Source organism: Leptonychotes weddellii, chromosome 11 (genome assembly GCF_054177405.1).
Source record: "Leptonychotes weddellii isolate Sample4059 chromosome 11, ASM5417740v2, whole genome shotgun sequence".
NCBI classification, from domain to species: Eukaryota; Metazoa; Chordata; class Mammalia; order Carnivora; family Phocidae; genus Leptonychotes; species Leptonychotes weddellii.
Window position 1 is genome coordinate 89463873 of NC_138379.1, and position 24576 is coordinate 89488448.

At 41.7% G+C, this 24576-nt stretch overlaps 1 protein-coding gene across 2 annotated transcripts in view; it reads right to left on the bottom strand.

Annotated features, from left to right (window-relative positions):
* Positions 1-2510: 2510 nt before the first annotated feature.
* The window catches only part of LOC115944631 (uncharacterized), a 258456-nt gene continuing 236390 nt past the window's right edge, over positions 2511-24576 (bottom strand). For both annotated transcript variants that reach the window (XM_081799537.1, XM_081799540.1), the window contains one exon: positions 2511-5109. In XM_081799537.1, the coding sequence (XP_081655663.1) occupies positions 5051-5109 (59 nt within the window). In that variant the 3' untranslated portion in view covers positions 2511-5050. The remainder of the gene's footprint in view (positions 5110-24576) is intronic.

Genomic DNA, 24576 nt, shown 5'->3' on the forward strand with positions numbered 1-24576 from the left:
ATAGACTCAAAAATAAGGCAGAAAATATAGACATGTAATTGCAGAAAAAAATTAAACTTTTGAAAAGATGTTCAATTTATCTGGATTTCAGTAAAATGTAAATTTTTTTAAATGAGCATCAGGTGTTGACAAGGATGTAAGATATGTTACTAATTACATATTGCCAGTAACCACTTAACTTATTAAAATCATTTTGAAGAGCAGTCTTACAAAATCTAGTAAAATTCTATTACTAGGTGCTTACCCCAGAAATATATCAAGTATTTACTATTCATAATAATAAAAAAGTTGAAGAATGGCTAAACAGATTTTTTAAATACAATGAATTACTATGCAGCAGTTAAATATATTCTCTTCAATAAGTTTTAAAATATAACACTAGGTTTTAAAAAAATCCTAGCACGCAAAACAATAGAAATGATAACTTATCAATATATATAAATGTAGTGGAAGTATATAAACTTGCATGAGAATGAGACACACCATTTTTGGGTAATTGTTCTGCCTCGTGAGTAGAGAAAAGAAAAAATTATGTTAGACGTCTTTAGTGATATCTGTAACATATCGTTTCTTTAAAAGGATGTAGAGAAAAATCTGATCTGAACAAACAAAGCAAAATAGTTAACATAATTTAATCCTGTGTGGTGGAGGGGAGCCCTTTTCTCTATGTTTGAAATAGTTCTTAGTACTAAAAACAGGTTTTGATGAACATAATGATTGGTTATATTAAACATGATAAACACCAGGAATCCAAAATTCAGAATGGAAGCTAGGGATATTACAATAATCTGCTTCTAACTATGTGGTTAGGATATAGCCACAACGGTACGGTCCGTTCCTTACACACACCTTCCTCTCATCACAGAAGGTAACCGCCATCATCCTGAAATCCATGTTTATCATTTTTTTCTCTCTCTTATTATATAGCTTTATTGCATCTCCATGCATTCATAAAACATACATTCTTAAAATTCTAGCCATTTTAACCTTCTACAAAAAGTATTATTTTGCCATTAAGAAAGCTTCGACAGACTTCAGAAGACTGACATCATTCAGAATGTATTTTCTGGCCATATGGAATTAAACCAGCTTCAGTAATGAAAAGATACTCAGAAAAAATCCAATTGCATAAAAACTAAACAATATATTTAGAAATAAAATGTGATTCAAGGAAAAAAAATCAAAAAAGAAAACAAAACATTTTTAATTCGATGATGAAGATACAACATGTAAAACATCAATACTCATGGAACAGAGTTAAAGCAGTGCTTCCAGGGAAATTATTAGCTTTATACATCTATATTATAAAAGAAAGGCAGAAAATCAATCATTTAAGCTTCATCACACTAATCTTTTTTTAAAGATTTATTTATTTATTTGAGAGAGAGAGAGAGTGAGTGGGGAAAGGGACAGTGGAAGAGAATAAGCAAGCAGACTCCATGCTGAGCACAGAGTCACGTAGGTGCTCCTGCTATTCATTTTAAGATTAATGTAATGAAAGGGAGCCTGGGTGGCTCAGTCAGTTAAGCATCTGACTCTTGATTTCAGCTCAGGTCATGATCTCAGGGTTGTGGGATCAAGCCCCATGTAGGGCTCCAAACTGAGTGTGGAGGCTGCTTAAGATTCTCTCCCTCCCTCTCCCTCTGCCCCTCCCCCCCACACCCTACCTGCCATGCTCTCTCTATAAAAAAAAAAAAAGAACAGCAAATCAAATCTATGCAAAGTAGAAGAAAGCAAATAACATAAGAGAAATTAATGAACTAGAAAACAGGAGACTCAAATGTTTTCTTATAGCTAAAATTGATAAACTACCAATTCTGATCAAGAAAAAGAGAGGGAAAACACAAATTACCGTTAACAGATATGAAAGATGAACACGACTTCAGATTTTTCAGACATCAAAAAAATAATCAGAATATTATGAACAACTTTACACCAAAAATTAGGCTACATTTAGTAAAAGAGAAATTCCTCAAAACACAGAAGTTACCAAAGCCAAGAGAAAAATAAAGAGAAAACTTTAATAGTTTTGTAGTTTATTTAAGAAATTTGACCGTTTATTTAAAACCTATCCACAAAGAAAACCCCAGGACCAAAGGGCTTCTCTGGTGAATTCTTCCAACTATTTCAAAGGCATAATCTTCAAGAAAATAGAAAAGCAACAATAAAAACTTGAGGAAAAAATACAAGAAATCATTTTCATGACCTTGAGGTAGTCAGAGATTTCTTAGGATGCCCAAAAAAGTGCTAATTATAAAAGAAAGTTTTGATAAACCGGACTTCACTAAAATTAAGATGTCCCATTCATCACAAGACACCATGTAGAGAGTGAAAAGGTAATTCACAGATGGGAGAAGATAACTGTACTTCATATATCCAAAAAAGGGGGGCTTAAATTTAGAATATATAAGAAACTCTTATAAGCCAGAAAGACAAAAATACTGGAAACCCAATAGAAAAGATAGGCAAAAAAGTTGAACAGACATTTTACAAAAAAATATATATATATATATTTGAAAGATCAATTAACAAAAGAAATAGATGGACATTTAACCAAAGAAGAAATACAGATGGCAAATAAGCGTACGAAAAGGTGTTAAATATCATTGGCCATTAGGGACATGCAAATTACAACTACAATGTGATATCATTGTGCACCTACAAAATGGCAAAAGTTAAAAAATAGTACTGGGTGCCTGGGTGGCTCAGATGGTTAAGCGTCTGCCTTCGGCTCAGGTCATGATCTCAGGGTCCTGGGATTGAGTCCCGCATCGGGCTCCCTGCTCCTTGGGAGCCTGCTTCTCCGTCTGCCTCTCTCTCTCTCTCTGTCTCTCATGAATAAATAAATAAAATCTTTAAAACAAAAAAACAAAAAAACAAACAAAAAAAAAAGTTAAAAAATAGTACCACCACCAAATGCTGGCAAAGACATGGAGAAATCCATACACCGCTTGTGGGAATATAAAATAATACAGGCACTCTGGAGAACACTTTGGCAGACTTTCATAACACTAAATGCACCATACATCCCAGCAATTGCACTCCTAGACATTTATGCAAAAGAAGTGGAAGCTTATATTCACCCATATTTGTTCACAGATGTTCACGGCGGCTTCATTTATAAGCACCCCCAATAGAAAACAACACAGATGTTCCTCGGTGGGTTAATGGTTAAAAACAAAACAAACAAACAAACAAAAAAACCCCAAAACTCTAATACCTACATACCACCAAATATTACTGAGCAACGCAAAAGAATGAACTCAGAGTGAGAAAAACACCGTTTCCCCTCAAAGGCCCTCAGTTCCCACAAATATTATACAAAAGATCACCAGACAGATGACCCCTTTATGAGATGGATCAAGAGAGCTATGGGGACAGATTGGAAACAACAGATAAAAAGAATGAGTATGTTGGCAAAAAGGCAAACACTATGAAGTTTGAAGAATCAATACATCTCCTTTAATACACTTTCAGCAGCAATAGGGACACTTTGAAGCAAGGACAAGAGCATCAGACTCTAGTACTTGATATTCACACAATATAAATACATTAATCTTGTCACTCTTGTCATTATGAGTTCTGCCCTCCCCCTCAGCCCTGCCTTCAGTGAGCATACCCTTCCTTAATAGAAGAGTGGGGAGATATCCTTTGTTCATGAAGAAAGTGACTGTAGATATTGATCTTCTTGAGAAAATATTAAACCAACAGGGTTTTTCATATTCATATGTTGACAAGCAGGCATGTTTTATTCATTACCTCATGTTTCAGAATTGGGCTTTTTGCATTAAAGGAAAACTCAAGAAGAAAAATAAATCAATTCTCTAACACGACCCTGAAAATTCCAGCCCAAACTGAACTGAGATTTGTTAGCCATCAAACTCAACATAAAACTTGAAAATGAGATACAAGTTTGAGTCCTTATTTAAGATGGTAAAACAGCAGATGTCCATTTCTCATCATTCATCCCTAAAAGTGATAACTAATGGAAGAGACTCTCCTATGGTCACAGCTGCCAGGACAGAACATATTTCCCAGTTTTCTTTATTCTACCTCAACCCCAGGGACCCCCTAGAAGTCTAGATAGAAGCAATTATACATCTCAGGATGTTAGCATTGAAAGAGAGTCTGGAAATCATTAGTTCCACAATGACTATAAAAGGCAATTAAGGTATAGTAGCGGTCATCAGGAATTTACAAAATTAAGGACATAAGACACCCACATGTAAAAAGGCTTCTATTATCTTAATGCACACTAATTCAGAGTCCACTTGAAATTTAGACAGAAGTCATCAACTGCAGGCTTCACATTATAGACACAGAAAAGCCATTAGCAAGGTCACTGCAGAGACAAGCCTAGGCAGAGCCATGCCCCAACCATCTCAAAGAAGTGACACAAAACTAGGAGGTACACTGAGCCATTTCATCTTCTTCCTTAGCTTTGTGACCTTCCAGATCACTTTCCTCTTCACTCCAAGGACCCCTATAAATCATATGTTCAGACCCTTCCCTGAATGATGCTGACTTTTCACCAGGAGAACTCTTTACAATGCCTTTCCAAAAACATGCCTCCCATCTGATGGGGGTGAGATGTGGTAGCAAGATGTCACTCGTTCTCTGTAGTATTAGTGACTAGCTCCTTCCGAGCTGCTGACAACTCATGGGTTTGTCAATCCCCCTCCTAATCTGCATGGTTTCTGAGTTTACCCTGATGAGGTTAGGCATGTCCAAACCATACGCCAACTTAGCCATTCTAGTTGAGCCTTAGGGGTTTCCCTAATTCTGATCTGCATACCAGGACGCCATCTGGTTTGTGATTTTCACTTTCCTGGTGTTTCCAGAGACAGAATACACACATAAGGACCCTGAAATCAGAGGGGCTTCTAAGGGCACAGAAGCCCAGCTCTAGGGGAGAGCACTTACTGCATCTTCCAACGCAGGGCATCCTGAAAGCTGGGAAGGTCCTCACCACAAACCCATGCTGAAGTCTCCTTCCCCATGAACACATCTCGTGAGGCAGGTTCTCAGGCTTAAATGTTGGTTCCACCACTTACAAAATGTTGTTTCCTTTGAGCATGTTGTTAACCAGTCTGTGCCTCAGTTTCTTATCTACAATAAAACAATAACAACAATGAGTTCTACCTCCTTGGGTTGTATTGACCTAGTTATACACTATACTATGCAGGTAAAAGCAGGTGCTCAAGGCTCAGTAAGTAGTAAGTCGATGCTCTTTTTTACTGAGACCAGCAGGAATTAGTGTGTAACCCCCTATTCTCTGGAGAAGGAAGAAAGGAACCATTAGGGACTGCCCTTCCTCCTTTCCTTTACTTACTCAAACTCTTCCCCTCTGCTCTTTCCCTCCCGTTACCCCTTCTCCACCAGGCCTCCCCCTCCCAGGACCCCCCCAGTGTTAGCTTCTTAACCTGGCCCTTGTTCCCATATAGTGTTCTCAACAACTGCCTTGTTTGCTAGTGCTTATTCTCCTTCCCACCCCCGAGGCCCCCAGGAGCCAAGGCTGGTGATATTCCTGAGCCAACAATGACTAGCATAAGCCTGGGCAGAGAGAAGGTGCTTTTTAAATTCTTACTGACTATGCCACCGCTTCTTAAATTATATACAGAGACTTTAATACATGGCAATGTCAGTTACTCTATCTGGGACAGAAATGGCCTCAGATGAATGAGTGTTGTTTCCAAAGGCAGAATCAAGAGAAACTAAGCAAGCAAGTCATCAGTGGCTCTGGACGAGTCCCTCAAGAAGCAGGAGAAAGTGGTACCAAAGACTCATCTGACTATGCTGCTGCTGGATCTGAGGACGGAGGAGTGAAAGAAAGAGACCTACTACGTATCATTTATTCACTTGGTGAATATTTACTGGGCACCTACCCTACGTCAGACCCTGTGCCTGGTGCTGGAAATACGGCAATCCCAATAGAGCCACCATCCTTGTGGCAAGTTACAATCCAAGAGACAGATGAATGTTAAACCAGAAATTACACACGTCTTTATCAACAGAGAGGACAAGTCTGGCTGGATCCCGTGACAGTGAAATAAGAATGACGAGGCTGAGTGAGAAAGTTATGCAGGTGGGCGAGTTTGGACAGCCTACGGTTAGAAGCAGTCTCTGGAGTAACACAGGACCCAGCTTCAAGTGTTGGCTCTGCTCCTTAAGAGGCACAGAATTCAGGGGTTCAGAACATGCCACCCCACAATATGCCACTTTGCCATACTGATTATTTTGGGCTGAAGCCATGTCTTAGTCAAGTCAGCAGGTGCAGGAAGCACTCTGTGAATTAACCCCTTTCCATCTAAAAGCAGCTCATAAAATTTCCTGTGAGAAAGGTGCCCTGCCCGTACCAGGAAGGGAAGGATCTCCTTATCACCAGAGACCGGGAGCCAATGTCGGAATGGATGTGTACGGACAAACCTACAAAAATAATTTATCTTCCATTAGCTTACCCCATATATTTCCCAGCCACTGGCCCCTAGCCCAAGCCCCTCTGTTTTGAAACATGCCCACAATTTATTGTCCTCTGTGTAAAAAGATTATAAACTTTTGAGGCTAACAGCTTCTTCCGGCCTTTATTTTCCTTCTGACGAGTCCCGTATACACGTGAAAATATTAAATAAATGTGTATGTTTTCTCCTGTTAATCTATCTTCTATCAGTTTAATTCTTAAGCCAGCACAGAACCTAAGAGGGTCCAAGGAAGTTTTCCTCCTTTATGCCTTTTCCAGGGTACCCACGTGGGTAGGACGAGAACAATAGCCCCTACATCTCGATTTCATAAGCATTTGATGAGGTAACCTATGTAGAGCACTGAACACTCAATAAAGGTTAGTTGTTATCTTATTATTTTATTTTTATTGACAGAGTCAGCACTTCTGTCCAGATTTCTTGACAGCAAATCCAGTCCTTTTATCTCTGTACCCCACGGCCTCAATATCATTTCATCTTTCCTTTCTGACCAAAAAAAGCGTCCTGGAAAGTAGGTCAGATTCGCGTTCTTGCTACCGTAGCTTTTAAATGGAGAAGGGGGCACGGGAAGCTTTCAAGCAGCTCCAAGTGCCCACAGAGGCTTCCAAACAAGATGACAAAATATTTCCCTGAGGGTTTATTTAATTTTGTCCCCAGGCTTGTTCACAATTCTGACCATCTGGTCCTGGAGGCTTCTCTATTTTTAATATTTCTACTTTGAGTGTTTTGCTTTTTTAACCTATTCTAGGATTAGTCGCCCCCTTTCAACCACCCCCACTCTTCACCAACCCCTGATTTATTTTCCTTGAGCAGATTCCTCAGAACAAATTTACTGTAGCCTACAAGTTTGATAAACTCAGACCTGAAAGACAGAGGCATCTCCAGCCACTCACAAAGGTCACAACACAACTGATTTTGCACTTGACACTGGTATGGTATTGTTTGACAAGACCACTGCAAGGGTACATGTGACAAACATGAATAGCATTTCAGGGAGGAAAGTTTTCCCTATCTATACATGAAGTCATGCCCCTAAAAAAAAAATCTTGTCATTGCCAGTCAGATAGTTCTTCTAAAGGGAAACTCAGTGTGAGCTGTCCATTCGGGGTCCCTCTGGGTCATGTGTTGACTCAGCTAACAGATACCATATGTTCCAAGGATGCATCAGAAGACTGCCGGCTCCAGAACAGTCCCTCTACTAGCTAGGGCTGCCAGAATCCCCACCATCAGTCTCATCATTGCAGCCTGGGGCATTATCTCTAGAAAATCCATTTCTTGAAGAATAACAAGTTCAACAGCCTCAAATCAGGTCAGCTTTTCCTGGCTCATCCACTCACCTAGCTAGAAGTAGGGCTCCAAACAACTAGTCCACAAGACCAATATGATTTAATGAGGGAGAGATGGAAAGAAAGGATTCCCTGCCCCTGGGACCTCCCAGCACTCTGTGCTCACCTCCACTAACTCATCTCATTACAGTGACAGTGTGTCTACTCAGCTGACTCCGTTGGTGGTCCATGAACTCTCCATACCCACAGATGGGGTTTTAAGAAACATTTGAAAAACCTCAAATTTCAGAGGACACTGTGAAGACAAGGGAAGGGAAGGACCATATGGAGACTGGAAATCTTGATGATGAAGGATCAAATGGAATATAAAAGGTTACCTATAAACAGTATATTTAAGGATCAAGGTATGTGTAACATCACCTCCGTCACAATGATCATAGGACATCCTTTTACTAAATGGCTTATTTTCTCCTTCTTTCTTTCTTTCTGAATATTTTAAAAGAACTTTAAGTCTTTTCTTTTAATGGATATCTTTTTTTTTTTTTTAAAGATTTTATTTATTTATTTGAGAGAGAGAATGAGAGACAGCACAAGAGGGAAGCGGGTCAGAGGGAGAAGCAGACCCCCTGCTGAGCAGGGAGCCCGATGCGGGACTCGATCCCGGGACTCCAGGATCATGACCTAAGCCGAAGGCAGTCGCTCAACCAACTGAGCCACCCAGGCGCCCCTTTAATGGATATCTTAATGGCAAGGTTGGCAATAAGCAGAGTAGACATTATTCCCATTTTGCCAATAGTGAAACTAAGAATCTGAGAAGTAATAAAACTTGCTCAAGATCATGCAGGTGGTATATTGATTGAAAAGAATCTAGGTCTTCTGCCTTCTCATATGGTGCTCATTGCCTTACTTACTCTTTTTTAAGAGGTGGGGGTGAGCAGACAATGGAAAAGTACAAAGAATTTGGAGCCAGAGACCTACACTCAAGTCTTGCCTCTGCCAATTGTCCATGATATTGGACAATGTCTATGATATATGTCCATGATATTGGACAAACTATTTCATTTTCCAAAATGAAACAGCTTATTGTTTTTCTTGCTATTTGTATAAGATTTACATTTCCAGGACATAATTTTAAAGCTCACAATGCAAAATACATAGTAAAGCTTAATAAAATAGGACTTTAAAAAGAAAAATCAAGGATGAGCCCTTAAAAAAGTAAGGGAAATCCTCAGGCACGGGGGGGCGGGGGGGGGGTGCGGGGAGAGACAAAAAAAAAAAACAAGAAAGAAAAAACCAAAGATGAAACTAAAAACCAGAGAAAGAAGCCAGTTTGTGAGCTCAAGCGACCACGGGTATTATGGCAGCAATGATGGGCAGCATGCCATGCTCAGGAACTAAGAATCTTGACGTTGAATGTACAAATGAATATGGTGGATGAGTCTCTGGGCTCCAGCAAGGTGCTGAGTTAAGATTCTCGAGTGAATGGAGAGGAGGTCAAGGTGAAGTAGGTCATCATGACAGGGAAATAGACAGGGAGGAAGATGAAGAGATTTGGGTGAAGATAAAAAAGATCAAAAGCAAAATGTCGGCCCACAGGGGAGGGAATGATGATGGAAGCATGAGCTAGAAAACAGGAAAAGAAGGAACCACCAGCTCAGGATGACCACACGAAATTTGTGTGTTGCTACGTGTGCTCTAGATAGGAAATTCAAAATCCCCTGCCCACGTACTGCATTGGTGATTGGATGCATACCACCTTCATGGTCAGAAATGCTTCAGACTGAGAAACAGCTGCTAGTGATACCCTTGGGTTAGAATGAAAGACTCCTTTGGGGAAACAATTCTAGTAAGCTATGTAAGATCTCCTCTGATAAGGCCCAGGTAAGATGAGCCCACAGAGCTATTAACCAGATAAGAAAACAATCTACCACGAGTGAGCCAGCAAACTCAGAAGCAACAGGAATAAGATTTCCCCAAACACCAGATGCTCTCAGATAATCCTTAAAAGAAGAATATTTAAAATAAATGAAGAGATCAAAACCATAAGGGGGAAAAAAAAAGGATGCTTTTCTTTTTTTTTAAATGCCCACACACATAAAATATAGAAAAGAAGAAAGCATAAAGTAAAATTAACGTGAATTCTTAACACCCAGACATCTCATTTGTAATAACCACAGGATTTTAATTTACAGAGATGACTAATGATGACATGGAGAAGTCAATATTATTGAAAGAAGAACTCGAGGCACCTGGGTGGCTCAGTCGTTAAGCGTCTGCCTTCGGCTCAGGTCATGATCCCAGGGCCCTGGGATCGAGCCCCACATCGGGCTCCTCGCTCTGCGGGAGGCCTGCTTCCCCCTCTCCCACTCCTCCTGCTTGTGTTCCCTCTCTCGCTGTATCTATCTCTGTCAAATGAATAAATTAAAAAAACTTAAAAAAAAAAAATGAAAGAAGAACTCATTACTTACATTTCCCAAAGGGGCATGCCAAGCCAAGCGGGCCCACAAGAAAGCATCAGGTTTGGGTCAGAAGGTAGAAGTAGGAGTGAGTGGAAAGCCTAGGCCTGAGTTTTATTGGGATGTCTGTGGGAAAGGCAAGGAAGGGCGGAGTAAACATCTTAGGACTAGCCAGTTTGAATAATGTCAGTGGGCTCTAGGCTTTCGGGGCCGTCTCTAGCTGTCTGGCACCTAGCCTTGGGTTGATCTGGGACAGGGGAAATATTGGCTTGGTGTGTGTGAGTTTGATAAGTGTGTGGGGGAGGGTAGTTTGCCTGCAAATGAGACATGTGCTTCTAGATTGCTTATTATCTTTAGGAATTAGCTAGCCCTCCTGGGAAGGACAGTCTCTCCCCTCCGAGGGGCTGTAAGGCCCCTCAAGATGCCAAGACATCTTAAGATACAGAAAATGAAAAGAATGATTAACATACCAACATACAATTTGATGTATCCTTCCAGATCCATGAAAGTATACACATAAGCATGTGATAATCTATACATGTTCACAAGCACACAGACATAAAGGTTTTTTAACCAAAAAAACAATCACATTATACAATTTATTTTGTAAACTGCCTCCTTGACTTAACAATATGTCATGAAAGTTCTTCCATATCAATATCAAATTTAATTTCTTTTTTTTAAAAGATTTATTTATTTATTTTAGAGAGAGGGCACATGTGGACAAGTGCATGTGGGGTGGGGGACAGAGGGACAGGGAGAGAGAGAATCTCAAGCAGACTCCCTGCTGAGAGCGAAGCCCGACTCTGGGCTCCATCTCAGGGCCCTGAGAGCATGACCCGAGCCGAAATCAAGAGTCAGACGCCTAACCAACTGAGCCACCCAGGCTCACCTCAAATTTAATTTCTGAATGGTATTCTAATACATGGATATTCACACATTAAGCAATACATACATCAATTAACCAATCTTTTATTAGTGGATTTCTAACTTCCTATTTTCTTTAATGTAACGTTTTAATAATCACCCTATAATACCTTGTGTACTTATTTTCTTAAAATAAATGTCTTTAAGCAGAATAGCTAGATCAAAAGGTTTACAAATTCTCAAGGATTTTTACATATTGATAAATTGCCCTCCAAAAAGGTTGTAGTAACTTATGCTTATTCTAGAAGTATATAAGCAGTTCCCATTTTCCTACACTTTTGTCAACACTCAATATTGCTTTTTCTAATTTTTGCTAATATAAGTGAAAATAGTATGTTCAATTTAGTGTATTTTTATTACTAATAAAATTATAATCATTTAAATACGTTTATGAATTATTTTTATGCTTTTGTGAATTTTTTTTATATCAACTTCGACAAGTAATTTAATCTCTCTGAGGTTCAATTTTCACAGCTGTAAAATGTCATTAATAGATCCCACATCTTAAGGTTGAAGTACAAATGAAGTCCACTAATGTCAAGGAAAACACTTTAAAGCCAAAATAACCAAGAGGATTCATTTATTCATTTAACAATTATTTAATGACCACCTATTAAGCACTGAACTCTGTGCTGCACTTAGAAGAATAGAAAAGAACATACTCCATGGCCCATCATACAGGTATACTGGTGGTTCTGAAATGATTTGGGCCTCTATAGTGGGTACCTAGAAATTTTCAAAAGATGATGGGATACCTAAAGGAGAGAGCTATCTTGACGACTTCTCTGTCATGTTTCCCGGGCTGACCTTGTCAAGTACCTATTGCCACAGCGCACAGTACCTCTGGACACTGATTTGGGGGGAAATGAAATCATCAATGAAATGCATTTGCTAAATGCATCAGCAAAAATGTTTTGTGTCCTGCCTTCCCCTCATTTTAATTATGGAACACTGTTAAAAACAATGATGTATTTCAGAAACACTTCTGGTTGCTGATCAGGCAGGAAGTATCAGAGAGAGCCCCTATCTCCTGGGAAATTATTATGCTAAAACAACAAAACAACAGCAATAACCCTGTAGCCTGCAGGCATTGTACTCAGAAAAGTCAAGAGCCCAGCGGAGGCTCAGTTCAATAAAGGAGATTCCAAACACAGCAGTCAGAATTGGGGGCGGGCTTCAGGGTTAGGTAATGGTCCTCTCATTGTTTTCTAGTTCTCGGCTTATCTTTGTTACGCACTTGTGATTGGCCAGGCGGCTCTCTTGTGTGGGGTGTATTATTCCGTCACAGGTTTTAAAAGACTATTTGGAAGAAATGCACATAGCCATTACTTTAATCTCATAGTAAATGGATATGTTCTCCTGCAATAGGAACAAGGCTGGAATTTTCACAGCTTCAGATTGGATTACATTTTCTAAATAATAATTCCTCCTTAGTCCCTTCTCTTTTGTGCTTTCGAGGATAAACTCAGAAGTTGAAGTAATGGATCAGAAGGAGCAGCGACGAGTGTAAATTAGTCTCCATTTTGTGATATATTCTCTTTCCTGCGGGAATGAAAACATCTTTGCAACCTCCGAGTAGCAATTCATGGCCGTTCCTCTCCCAAATGGACCTTTGAGAAAGTGTGCTTGCTCCCCAAGGGGATCTGCTCAGTTTTTATTTATCACTATAGTCGGCCTGGGACAGTCGAGCAGAATGTGCACACCAGCAGAAGGGCACCTAGAGTGTTACAGAAAGAGTGTGTTCAGGGGCCGGCGACTTGAGTTCAAGTCTCAGTTCTGCCAAGTGCTAGCTGTGTGACCTCAGGAAACTCACTTTGAATTTCAGTTTTAAGATCCATTTTTTGAGCCTTCGGGTTATTCATCTGTGAAAGAGAATTCGGGAACTGAAAAGATTTCTAAATCCCCTTCGGTGTCTAAGAACTCTATATCCTCTGCTCTAGAAGGCATTCAGAGGCACTATAAGGCTTAGCCTTTTCAATCACTGATGAAACATGCAGACATTCAGTACCTATTTCTAGAACCCCTCCTGTGTGCCAGATATTGTGTATTGTGCTGGAAAAACCAAGAGGAATAAAACAAAGCCCCAGCTTTCACACAAGTCACAGCTTAGATCAGCAGACGGGTCCAGAAGAAAATTCAACACGAAGACGTGAGGGCTGTGGAGAGACCCAAGTCATGTAACAGAGAATCCAAGTGTTGCAGGACTTCTAACTCACAAAAAAAAGGTGGGGGAGTTGGATTCTTGAAGGTTCAGAGAAGATGGTGTTGGAACCGAACTAGCCTTTATGGGCAGAAAGTATTGCATTTGAGATGATAAGTAAAGGATAAAATTTAACCACCACTTACCGCCTTCCCTGTCACATTTGCAAAGTAACACACATGCAGTTAGGCTGAAATTTTAAAAATAAAAGGAAGGAAGGAAGGAAGGGAGGGATGAAAACCCTTCACATAAATGGGTAAGGAGAGGAAAGCTGCTCTGTGTGTCTTTTAAAATAGATCGGATTGACTTCTTGTATGAAAGGGCTCTGATATAATTAATCAATACTATTCTTTTAATCAATAGTCTTTGAACATTGTCCAGATTCTGTGAGGAAAACAAAGCTGAGCTTGACAAGAGGCGGAGGATGGAACCAGGTAACTGCTTCTGGTCCTGCCCCTAAGCGCTATGGTACTTTCCAGAAAGGGCTGAAATAATATAAGATGACTGATCCTCTCCTCCAAATCAATAAGTATATATAAAATAAAGGGAGTGGCCCAAGCCGATCTTGACACAAGTGCAAACATGGAAAATAATTACTACACGACACGATGAAACAAGTCCACTCAGTTTGCCCCAGGAGGACAGCGGATGAAACGCGACAGCAGATCAGTTATGGGCTTTGCTCCTCATTCCATTGCTCACATCATCTTGCTCAGAGAACTACTAGCTCGTTTTTTTCTTGAAAAACTTCTCCCTTTTACCCCTCTGCGTCCCTTGGCGATACATGAGGGACCACAAACCCGCGTCGTTGGGGTGCTCGGACCTTGCTGGCTCTGCTTGTGGTTCCGAACCAGCTCAGACAGGAAAGCCCTCTTACCACGGGTAAGACTCCAGAGACCCGTCACTCTTCAATCCTGCGCTACTCATGGTCTCTGGGGTACATGGTGCTTTGCTCTACTTTCTCTACGCTTCTCCCAACACTGTGAGCCAGTTTCTCAAAATATAGTTACTGACCACTTACTGCATAGGAGGGGCTACGTGGGGCTTTTTTCTTCACAGATCTTTCCCCCAAGAACAAGGTAAAGAATACAAGCAGAAGCAGGGGTGTGCAGGTTAAAAAAAAAAAAAAAAAAAAAGTTGATAGTGTTTGCTTATTTCTATGGTATAAATACTCACACAACGGCCTGTTTCACTCATCCAATGTGAGGTCACTGAAAGTAGAGCTGGAAAGAGATGAATGCAATGAGGCCTCACTGGCCGGCACCAGTGCCCTTCAAAACACTACATCCCAGACAAGCATGTGCTCTATAGACTCTCATGTGCCAAGGTGGACAAGCAAGAAAACTGTGAGTAGTAATACTTAGCAAACACTTACTGTGTACATGAGCAAGGTGCTAATTACTCTGCATACGTCATCTCATTTAATTTTTAGCACTTTGAAGTAAGGGCTACTATACCCAAGTTTCACTGAAAAGGTAATTGGACCCAAAACATAATTAGCTAACTTGCTCAAATCCAATAGCTACTGAATAGTGAAACTGAGATGCAAATCCATGTTAGTCTATTGCTCATTTATGCTCTATTTTTAGCTTCTGTGTTCTAATGCCTCTCTTAGAAAACATGCTAGCTTGAGAGCATCAAAAGGGGTACTGAACAGACTTGGGATCAGAGAATCAAAGAAATGCTTTAAAAAGCAGTCACAGCTGAAACCCTGAAAATTAATGAGTTCTGGGGCAGAGACTCCTATGTCTGCTTCCTATAGGATACACGAATAGACTGGAGTTCCCATTTCCCTTGTAATTAGGATTAGTGCCATATATCCTTCAGGCCTGGTTCAGAGATTCTTCATTCTCTCCCTTTCCCCTGCACCACTGAAAGGGGGCATCTTTAAGGACCCAGAGGGCAGGGGAGCCATGGAGACAGAGGGAGCCAAGGTTTCCAGATGGCCATGAAGAAGGCTTAACAATCAGAAATACCATCACTGGACTGACTATGAAGCAAATGAGAAATGCACTCTTACTGTGTTGAATCTCTTGAAGATTTGAATTTATATTTTTATGACAGCCAGCAATACCTTGCCTACTGCAAAGAGTAATCCAAACAAAAAAGGCGGAGTGAGGAGAGGAACAGGGTTCTAAGCAGAAGAAACAGAGTGACCCAGAGGTTAGAACCATGTTTGAGGAACTGATGCAGACTCCAATATAAGAGGAACAAAGAAGTGAGATATAAAGTTTGAAAGGTAAATAGAGCTGTAACATTCAAGTCTTGAAACCATTTTGGGACTTCAATTTTATTTGAAGAGTATGAGAGATCCATTAAAGGGGTTCACAAAGTGGAATACCAGGACCAAATGCATGCATTAGGAAGCTCCCTCTGACTGCAGTAGGAGGGTGAATTACAGAGGGCCAAGACTGCACCCAGGGAGGCAGGTGCACAGACTGGTGCAGTAGCCCAGGGAGAGCCTGATGATAGCCTGGCCTCAGATGATGGCAGTGGAGATGGAGAAAAGTCAACAGATGGGAGAGTTACTTAAGAATTAGAGCCTCCAGGACTTAATCCCACAGACACCAGCTTCACTATGGAGACATAAGCCACAGCAGGAGCACTCTTGTCTCACCATCCCTTTTGCCATGACAGACTATTTCCAGAGACAGAATCAACAGTATGAACTAGCACCAGACATAATGCAGATTCTACACCTATCAGGATTTTCTTAGTTCTGAATAATAAAACCTAACTCTAGCTAGTTTATTAAAGGACACTGGGTCATTCACAGACTATTCTGGAAGGCCAGAGAAGCACAATAAAAGGCTCTGCAGCCAGGAATAATAGCAAAATCACTCCACAAGCCTGTTTCATTGGAAACATCGCTGCCCCCACAGCTGGCCTGAGGCCCCACAGCCACACCTCCACCACGGGAACAGACTCCGCTGCTTCGGAAAAGCAGATGTGACTGCTGCCTTCCAAGCCACAGTGATTTTCCCTCAGGTGCCTTTTTCTTAGTAACACTAGCTCCCAGCTTGAAGTTTGGGGAGGACACGCTGCTTGCAAGCACCGAGGCCACACACCAAAACCCTGGCTACAAGGGAAGGTAGGAAAACAATTATTTTTTGTCTTCTATACTGACAGGCATTGAAGATTCTGGATGGTCAAAAAGAACAAGAGGGGTTCACCTGTCGAGGTGACCTTCCAGGAACAATTAGATCGGAAGTCTTCATTGGTCTACATAAAAGCAAAGAATTAACAGGGCCAGAAACCCAGAATGGTCAAACATGAACTGAATTTACCTCAAAACAATCAAGAAATAAGAAGGGATAACCAATATCAAGACACAAATCCACTCAGAGTCTTCAAAATACAGGCTCTGCCTTTATCTAATAAATGCATTCTTCACACTATTTTTAAAGTAAATCAATGGAAAATCTAACAAGATTGACTACCAAAAGCCATCCTATGAAGAATCCTTACACAAAGCAAACAATTACCCGTTACAATGTTTCAAAACCTTGTTGATTATATTGGTTTACTCAAAGTAGGATGCAAGTATTCAATAAACAAAGCAGACCGAAAGGGATAGTGGTTATTAATGATGCAAGGAATATCTGGTGAAGGATAATGTGTCTGTGGCTGAAAGCTATGACCTGGTTCTGTAAGAAGAAGTCATATGAGGCCCCTCTCTGGCAAAGGGCAAAGGGTCACACAGGCCCCTGAAAATGTAACTCTTGGAAAAGAAAAAATCCTATTGTAACTGTGTAGCCATGAATTAATTCCCAATTTACTGAACCACTCAACATCTAAGCCATGTATCACTTTAGAGCCCCTTTCATATACAAAATCCTGGGCCAGGAAGACACGAGTGGGAAGAGAGACAACATAGTCCTTGCCCTTAAGGAACCCACACTCTAGTGGACGAGTCTTTATATAGAGACAACAATTATAACACAGGGACTAAAGGACCCAATAGCTATGATAGAGATCCAAGTGGTATTCTGGGTCCAGAAGAAGCAAGGGGTGAACAGAGCTGGCTAGAAGGTGACAGTAGCATCTGAGCCGGGTTTGAAAGATGAGACTACATAGAACAGGCTAAGAGGTCACTCCAGTGCCAGCAGGCAAAGCTGCACAAGTCCACGTCCCGGCTGGCACGACCAAGAGGGCTGGATCTACAGCCCCGGGGACTCGGCAGGAGGGGTGGGTGGACCATGGGTCTGGAAAGGTAGGCAGAGACCAGATGGTTGAAGACCAAGAGGAGGGTGACGCTCAACCCGGGGCACATCCGAGGGCAGAGCTGTGATGCTGGGAACACAGGGGTGAAATGCCCCAGCTTCCGGGCAAATTGCGATGCATGGCCATCAGTACCACATCATGGATCTTTTTCTCTTAACCAGGGGAGTCATCGGATACTTTTTAATGCAGCAGCGCTGTGGGTCATGGCTGTGCGCGGGATCGGCCGCTGAGCGGCAGTGGGGCATACAGCCCCGAGGGAAGCTGTGAGGGGCCACTGTGATGGTTTAGTTGAAGAATGAGACCCTGCTGCAGAAGCAATGAGGACAGGATTAGAGAAGGAGACCCAGAAGGTACCGCACAGGGATGGATTTGCAACCAGTTGGCTGAGTGTGCTCACATATATGGCCACATACAGGCTAGGACACACACAATTTCAGAGTAGGGTCTAGGGAGGAGATGACTTCCACAGTCTGAACCCTCTAATGATGGACTTTTAATCTACTCACAGGGGAGTCTATCCTTAGCCACTTGCCTCTAAAACATAAGCCAAAGTGTCATATTTAACAATACAGAGCTCTCCATATTGTCCAAATCAGGAGTCAGCCAGCAGGATTTCCTGCCCAAAAGTATCTTTCTCACCTGCCAGTCATCAATACTTGAAATGTCCCATTTATGATTAATTCCTTTGGATCTTAGAGATTGCTTTTAGCTTCAGCTGTTCTCAACTATAATTCAAATGCCCTTGGAAGGGAAGATTCCTTAAACTCTTATCAGCCCTATTCAATGTACACCTCTCTTACCTTCCTTAGTTTCTTCCTTGGTATCCATACAGATGTCTTTATTCTTCTTTGTTCTCCCTTCCTGGTTTCTAATCTTCCTGGGGGCAGAGACCATGTCCTATTTACCTTTTGGGTGTCGGCAACTAACACCGTGCCTTGTCTAATGCACAGTAAACGTTAAATGCCAGTTTTACCACTCGAGAGCTGTAAAATCTTAGACAAACTCACTGAGTGAGTTCCCCTATCCCTAACCACCTATGAAATGAGAGCATTATAATCTAACTCCCAAGCTTTTGAGAGACTTGTATGGGAACATCCTGGAACATAATCTATAAATCATGGGCAAATAGGAATCAGTATTCATATGAAACTACCATGGTTCCAGGCGACTAAGTGAGTAGATGGAAGAACAAAAGCACACAGCTCCTTCATGAAGCAGCCATGGGAGAAGGGCCTGAAGCTCGGTAGGGGGCCGCAGAGGATGGGAGCCAGGATGAAACACAGGCTGGTATCACAGGGTCATATATTTATCTTCCTTTGATGCCTAGGCAAGGAGGAAATGTCACACTACCCTGCCTCCAGAGCCGTCCTCGGGGGGAGGACACTGGGACTTTGAAGCCATTAGATCCCAGCTTCCCAGATAATCTCTGCGTCCCTGGGCCGCCTCATCCACAACTTTTCCTTGTCAGGATTTACTATTGATGTGTCAGCTGCGTGGCCCAATTGCGATGTTATTTTCATTTGCTGGGTTTTAGTTGTTTATCCAGGTTTCTTCATCTGCCTCTCTTTGAATTTGTTATCTAAATATATATCTGCTGAGCTTGAATTATTTTTACTTCTTTTCCTTCTAGCTCCCTGGCCAATTTTGAAAGCTGCCTCTCTAAACAGTCAATTTACAAGTGGGTGATTTGGAACATCTTTAAGCAAAGCTCGGTCTCATTATTTTTATAAACCCCCCTCCTTCCTTTCCGCTCTCCTCCCCAAGAAACACCAACTCCGTAAAAATCACGCACAGTGTAAGGGGCCGGAAGACATACGAAGCAAACCACAGAAAGTGCAGTTGGTAGAACTATTCACAGGAGCAGATGATAGGTCGAAGAAAAGGATGCTGGCACCAGGGATGTCTCTTGAGGCAGGCAGCGCCCGCCTCTGAAAAAAAAATAAATGCAATAGGACAGTAAGTTAAGAGCAGTGGCCTTTGGAGGAACATTCAGAGTTTGGGGACAGTGAAGCCCTGGGAGACAAAATGTCAACACAGAGAAGATGCTTCAGTCATCACACTGTCTACACTGCATGCTCCCCCACCCCCCCAGAGGAGAGACCATGCTGTTCCTCAGTGCCAGCACCCTTCTTTAAGAGTATCTATAAGCTCAGACGAGGCTGCAAGGATGGCCACACTGAAGCTTAAGTTAGCTCTCAGGCCATCTGTTAGCATTTATCTGGGTCAGTGATACTTAAGAATTTAACAAGTTAGAAGGAAAATTGTCTAGCTTAATTTGGGATGTTCCCCACTTTTTCCTGTTAGAGATCATCTGTAACCCATTTTAAGTGTGTGTGCCCAAATCCTGGATTAAGGGTCCCTGGCAATCTATTCAAGTTTAAGAATTAGCTTCCTTAGGGACATAAAATAGTTTTGTTTCATTTTTTTTTTAATCTAATTGTCCAGAAATCCACAAAAACTCCATTTGCTATTGCACTGGGGAAACTAGACCACAACAAAATATAATATTTCCAGAAGAAAACATTTGGATCTAAAATAAGGGATCAGGAAGAACAAGCCAGCAAAGTGAAGACAAAAATCTGTCTCTGAAAGAGCCACCCACACGGAGAGCACTGAATAGGCACAGGCCCTGGATGTGGATGTAGGGCTGATAACTAGCAAGTTATGCAGATCTGCCTGACAGCACAAGCCTGCCTTCACAACAGTGAGGTTCACCCAGCCTTTCAACTTGAGTTTGACTCGGAAGGGGGTTTGTCTAAGTGGGTGAAAAACTGCCCAAACCATGCACAGGTATTAACCAACCAAAGGAATTCACTTCCAGAAGTACAAGAGCAGAATTTAAAATCCCAGCTTTGTTCTTTTATAATAATGGGGTTGGGAGGAGGAGGAGGAAGAAGAGTAGGGGAGAGAAAGAGAGAGAGAGAGAAAGAGAAGGTGAAAGGAGGGAGGGAGAGTCCTAGCATTAAATCTCAGCTCTGTGACACTCTGCAAGTTCCTAAACCTCCCTGAACCCCAGTTTCTTTGTGTTTTTAAAAAAGGAAAATGAGACCTTTGCTGCAAAACACTGGCAGGATTAAGTGCGAGCTGGTATTTGTAAAGTACCTGGCATACAGAATAAGGGCAATGGGGGCTGATGATGGTAATGATGATGGATGACAGCTACAACCCTGATGGAGGGGAACAGGGAAAGAGAAGGTGGGGGAGACAGGGAAAGAGAAGGTGGGGGAAGACGGGGAAGGAAAATAGATCTAACTCTTTAGAAAGAGGGGGAGTAGCAATCTCTATAAAAGTCAAAGTTATCTAAAGAGAAAAAGCAAGATAGAAAGACAGAATTCAGTGTAAACAGAGGCTTCTTTTTAATTCAATTTTCTTCTACCTAACGGAAAAAGATTTTTAAATGCCCAAATGAGATAGATGAATACGTTACACGTTGAAAGATATGCTTCCAATTCTTGAGAATGCCCCAAAACATAGAGTTCTTTATTTTTTTTAATTGCAAGTTGCTCTATTTTATGAATCCTCAAATGCCTTGCATTCAATTCAGTTCCAAAACCAGTTGACAAAGTCACACTATGTGTCAGGCATTGTACTAAGCTCCATGCATCCAAAAGTCCATAGAAAACAGAAAACAGGAGTCTATAACTTGGATGGGGAAAAACAGATTGATAGACCACTGAAAAGGATGCCATGTGGTGATGCCACAAAATTACTACCTGAAAAATGCAATTGGAGCACAGATAAGATAGCATTTAACCGACTGGTGGATATGGAACTCTTCACTGAGAAAGTAACATCCGCACTGGGCCTGGAGTGTGGACTGAAGGGAGTGGGCAAAGCGGAGAGGGGGAAACCCACCAAGGAGAGGGAACAGAAAGACCAAGATAGCAAAGTGGATGTTGATCAGATCTGTATCTTATTTTTTTAATATTTATTTGTCAGAGAGAGACTAAGCAAGCAGGGGGAGTGGCAGGCAGAGGAAGAAGCAGACTCCCCACTGAGCAGGGAGCCCAATATGGGACTCGATCAGGACCCTGAGGTCATGACCTAAGGCAAAGGCAGACACTTAACCAACTGAGCCACCCAGGCATCCTGATCAGGCCTGTTATTTTAGAATGATAACCCTGGAGGTAGTGTAGAGTGGAACAATGCTGGGGGTACCAGAAGGCAGCAAACCAACTAACAGCACCCGCAATATTTCAGGTGAGAAACAAAAGAGCCAAACTGTCAGTGGTAGAAGTTTCTGTATAAATCCAAACAAAAATGGTAAAAAATGTATCACCCAAAGAATGGTATGACTCCCCAAATTTATTTATTTATTTGAGAGAGAGAGAGAGCACGAGCAGGAGAGGCAGAGGGAGAGGGAGAGAGAATCTCAAGCAGACTCCACTGTGAGCCCAATACAGGGCTCAATCTCACAACTCTGAGATCATGACCTGAGCCAAAACCAAGAGTCTTTTTTTTTTTTTTTAAAGATTTTATTTATTTATTTGAGACAGAGAGAATGAGATACAGAGAGCATGAGAGGGAGGAGGGTCAGAGGGAGAAGCAGACTCCCCGCCGAGCAGGGAGCCCGATGCGGGACTCGATCCCGGGACTCCAGGACCATGACCTGAGCCGAAGGCAGTCGCTTAACCAACTGAGCCACCCAGGCGCCCCAAAACCAAGAGTCTTAACCAACTGTACCACCCAGGTGCTCTGAGACCAAACTTTTTTTCTATTATTTTCTCCATCTCTGCATCCATGTTGGGGTCCCCTATTCAATACCCTATTATTATTATATCAATACCCCATGTGCTGTCCTATGGGTGCTTGGAAAGTCCATACACAGGAAACCCCCAAGCTTTAGACTTTCCCGCTCTGGAATTCCTGAAAAATTTTTGAAAAACTTGAACAACTTCTCTACCTAGGTACCCATACTCTTATCCTTCTAAGGAAAATTGGCTGGTTCAAATATTTCCATACGGCAATCTTCATGGGCATTTGTGGTATTTTGGCAATTGCCTTCTGGAAACATGCACTGGCCTGAAAAATGACTCCAGGGCTGGAATTTTCAGCATGTTGATATGTCACAGTCAGGGCAAGAGAAGGGAAAATGGATAATTTGAAGCTGAGAGCCACATTAGCACCCCTCAGATGATCACACTTCCCAGTGCTTTCCTGATTCACAGCTATGTGTAAGCAGCTGCTGTAGGAAAAAGAATCTATCATTGATTCTAAACACACACACAAAAAGGGATATAAAGGGTAAAGATTATTTTTTTGCCTATTTAAATGTACGTTCACAAGTCCCATATGGGGAAGGGAAGACTGGCTGGGCTTGATGTGCTGCATGATTTACAATGCATCTTATTTTTTCCCCTGCGGTGACGACTAAGGCGTTACTACAGCCTACTGAGTTTAGGGTGGGGGTACTCGGTGAAACCATGATTGTAAACGAAAAGTCTGGCAATTTCGTAAGTGCAGAGTCATTGTGATGCCAAAGCCAATGCTGCCAAGTGGAGTGGCAGATCCAAGAAGCACGGTGAAGGCGCAACCCTCCATTCAACGTTCCTGAAAATATACACTGAGCTCCCACAAGATGCAAGACAACAAGAGGCGTACCCAAATGCATAACCCTCAGTTCTCCCCCTCAGAGGACTTCAAACCTATTAAAGAGCCCAGGAAATACAGGGATAAAATAGAAATTCACAAAGTAGGCATCTCAATATAGTGGGAAGAGTGCTAGGGCAGTAATAAAGAAACCTGGATTCAAGTTTGATATTTATTTGCTGTGTGACCTCTTGGACAACTCATTAAGTCTCTTTTCTCATCTATAAGAGAGTCCAAATATGCCAAGGATGGAAACAGATTCCAAGTGAAGTGCCAACTCTAACCAATCAATAGTGACTTCCTAGAACAATGTGATGATATGGATTCTAACATACACCTGGGTTCAGTGGGAAAAGTGCCATTTTTGATTAGCAATGACTACAATGAGTTTGAAAGGGGGACTGTTAGAGAGGGAGAGCCATATACATGCCATCCCCTTGACTAGATCACCATAAGTTGGAAGGGGCTGGTTCACATTCAATCTGCTCACACAAACTTACTGAATACTTTCAATATGGTTGATGCTGTGCCACAGACTGAGACACCTTTAAGCCTATGATACAGGCTTTGCAATCAAAGAGCTCAAAATACATGACAAATACAGACCCATGTCCATCTACAATGCAATGTGATTAAGTGCTGTATTATATGAGTAAATACAAAGGATTATATGAACATAAAAGCGAGAGCATGCTGTTCTGGGGAGTGATATTCAGGACTGACCTGGAAGGATGATAAGGAGATTCTAAGCAGAAAGTCCCACGTTTGAATGCTTATCATATTCAGGAAACAACAGAGTCCAGGGCAGGTAGACTATCAGGTGTTTGGTCAAGAGTAGCAAGAAATCAAGCAGGGAAGTTAAATTGGGCCAGTTTGGTGTATGCCTTGTAGGACAGAATAACAAGTTTGAATTTATCTTGCAGGCAACAAGGATTTACAAAAGATGGTTAAAGTAAGAGTTACATACATGAGTTTGTGTTTTAGAATCATCCTTCCAGTGCCAGAGTGAAGGTCACCTAGATGTGGTGTGGAGGTCAAAGTTCCACAACAGAATTCTGCAAAAGCCTACATGAGAGAGGGACCAGATTAAAGCCAGGGGATGCAGTAAGTCTCTGTGGGAAAGACAAAGATGAGATGAGCACAGTGAATGCAAGACAATTTCAGAAATATGAGAGGCCACAGAAGACAGGGGTGATCGGGGAAGGTTTCATGAAGAAGGTAATACTGAAGTTAGGGGGGGCTGAGTGACAGGTCCCTCCTAAGTCATAAAGATGGCTAGCAGTGAGATGTGGTCAGAATTCAAGCCATGTGGTTCTGAATCCTACCTAATTTCTGCTAAACCCATATTTCTGTGTGCTGCAGTATCAGCTGGAGCATCATTTCCTGGTGTACACCCCAGAATACGAGATCTACCAGAT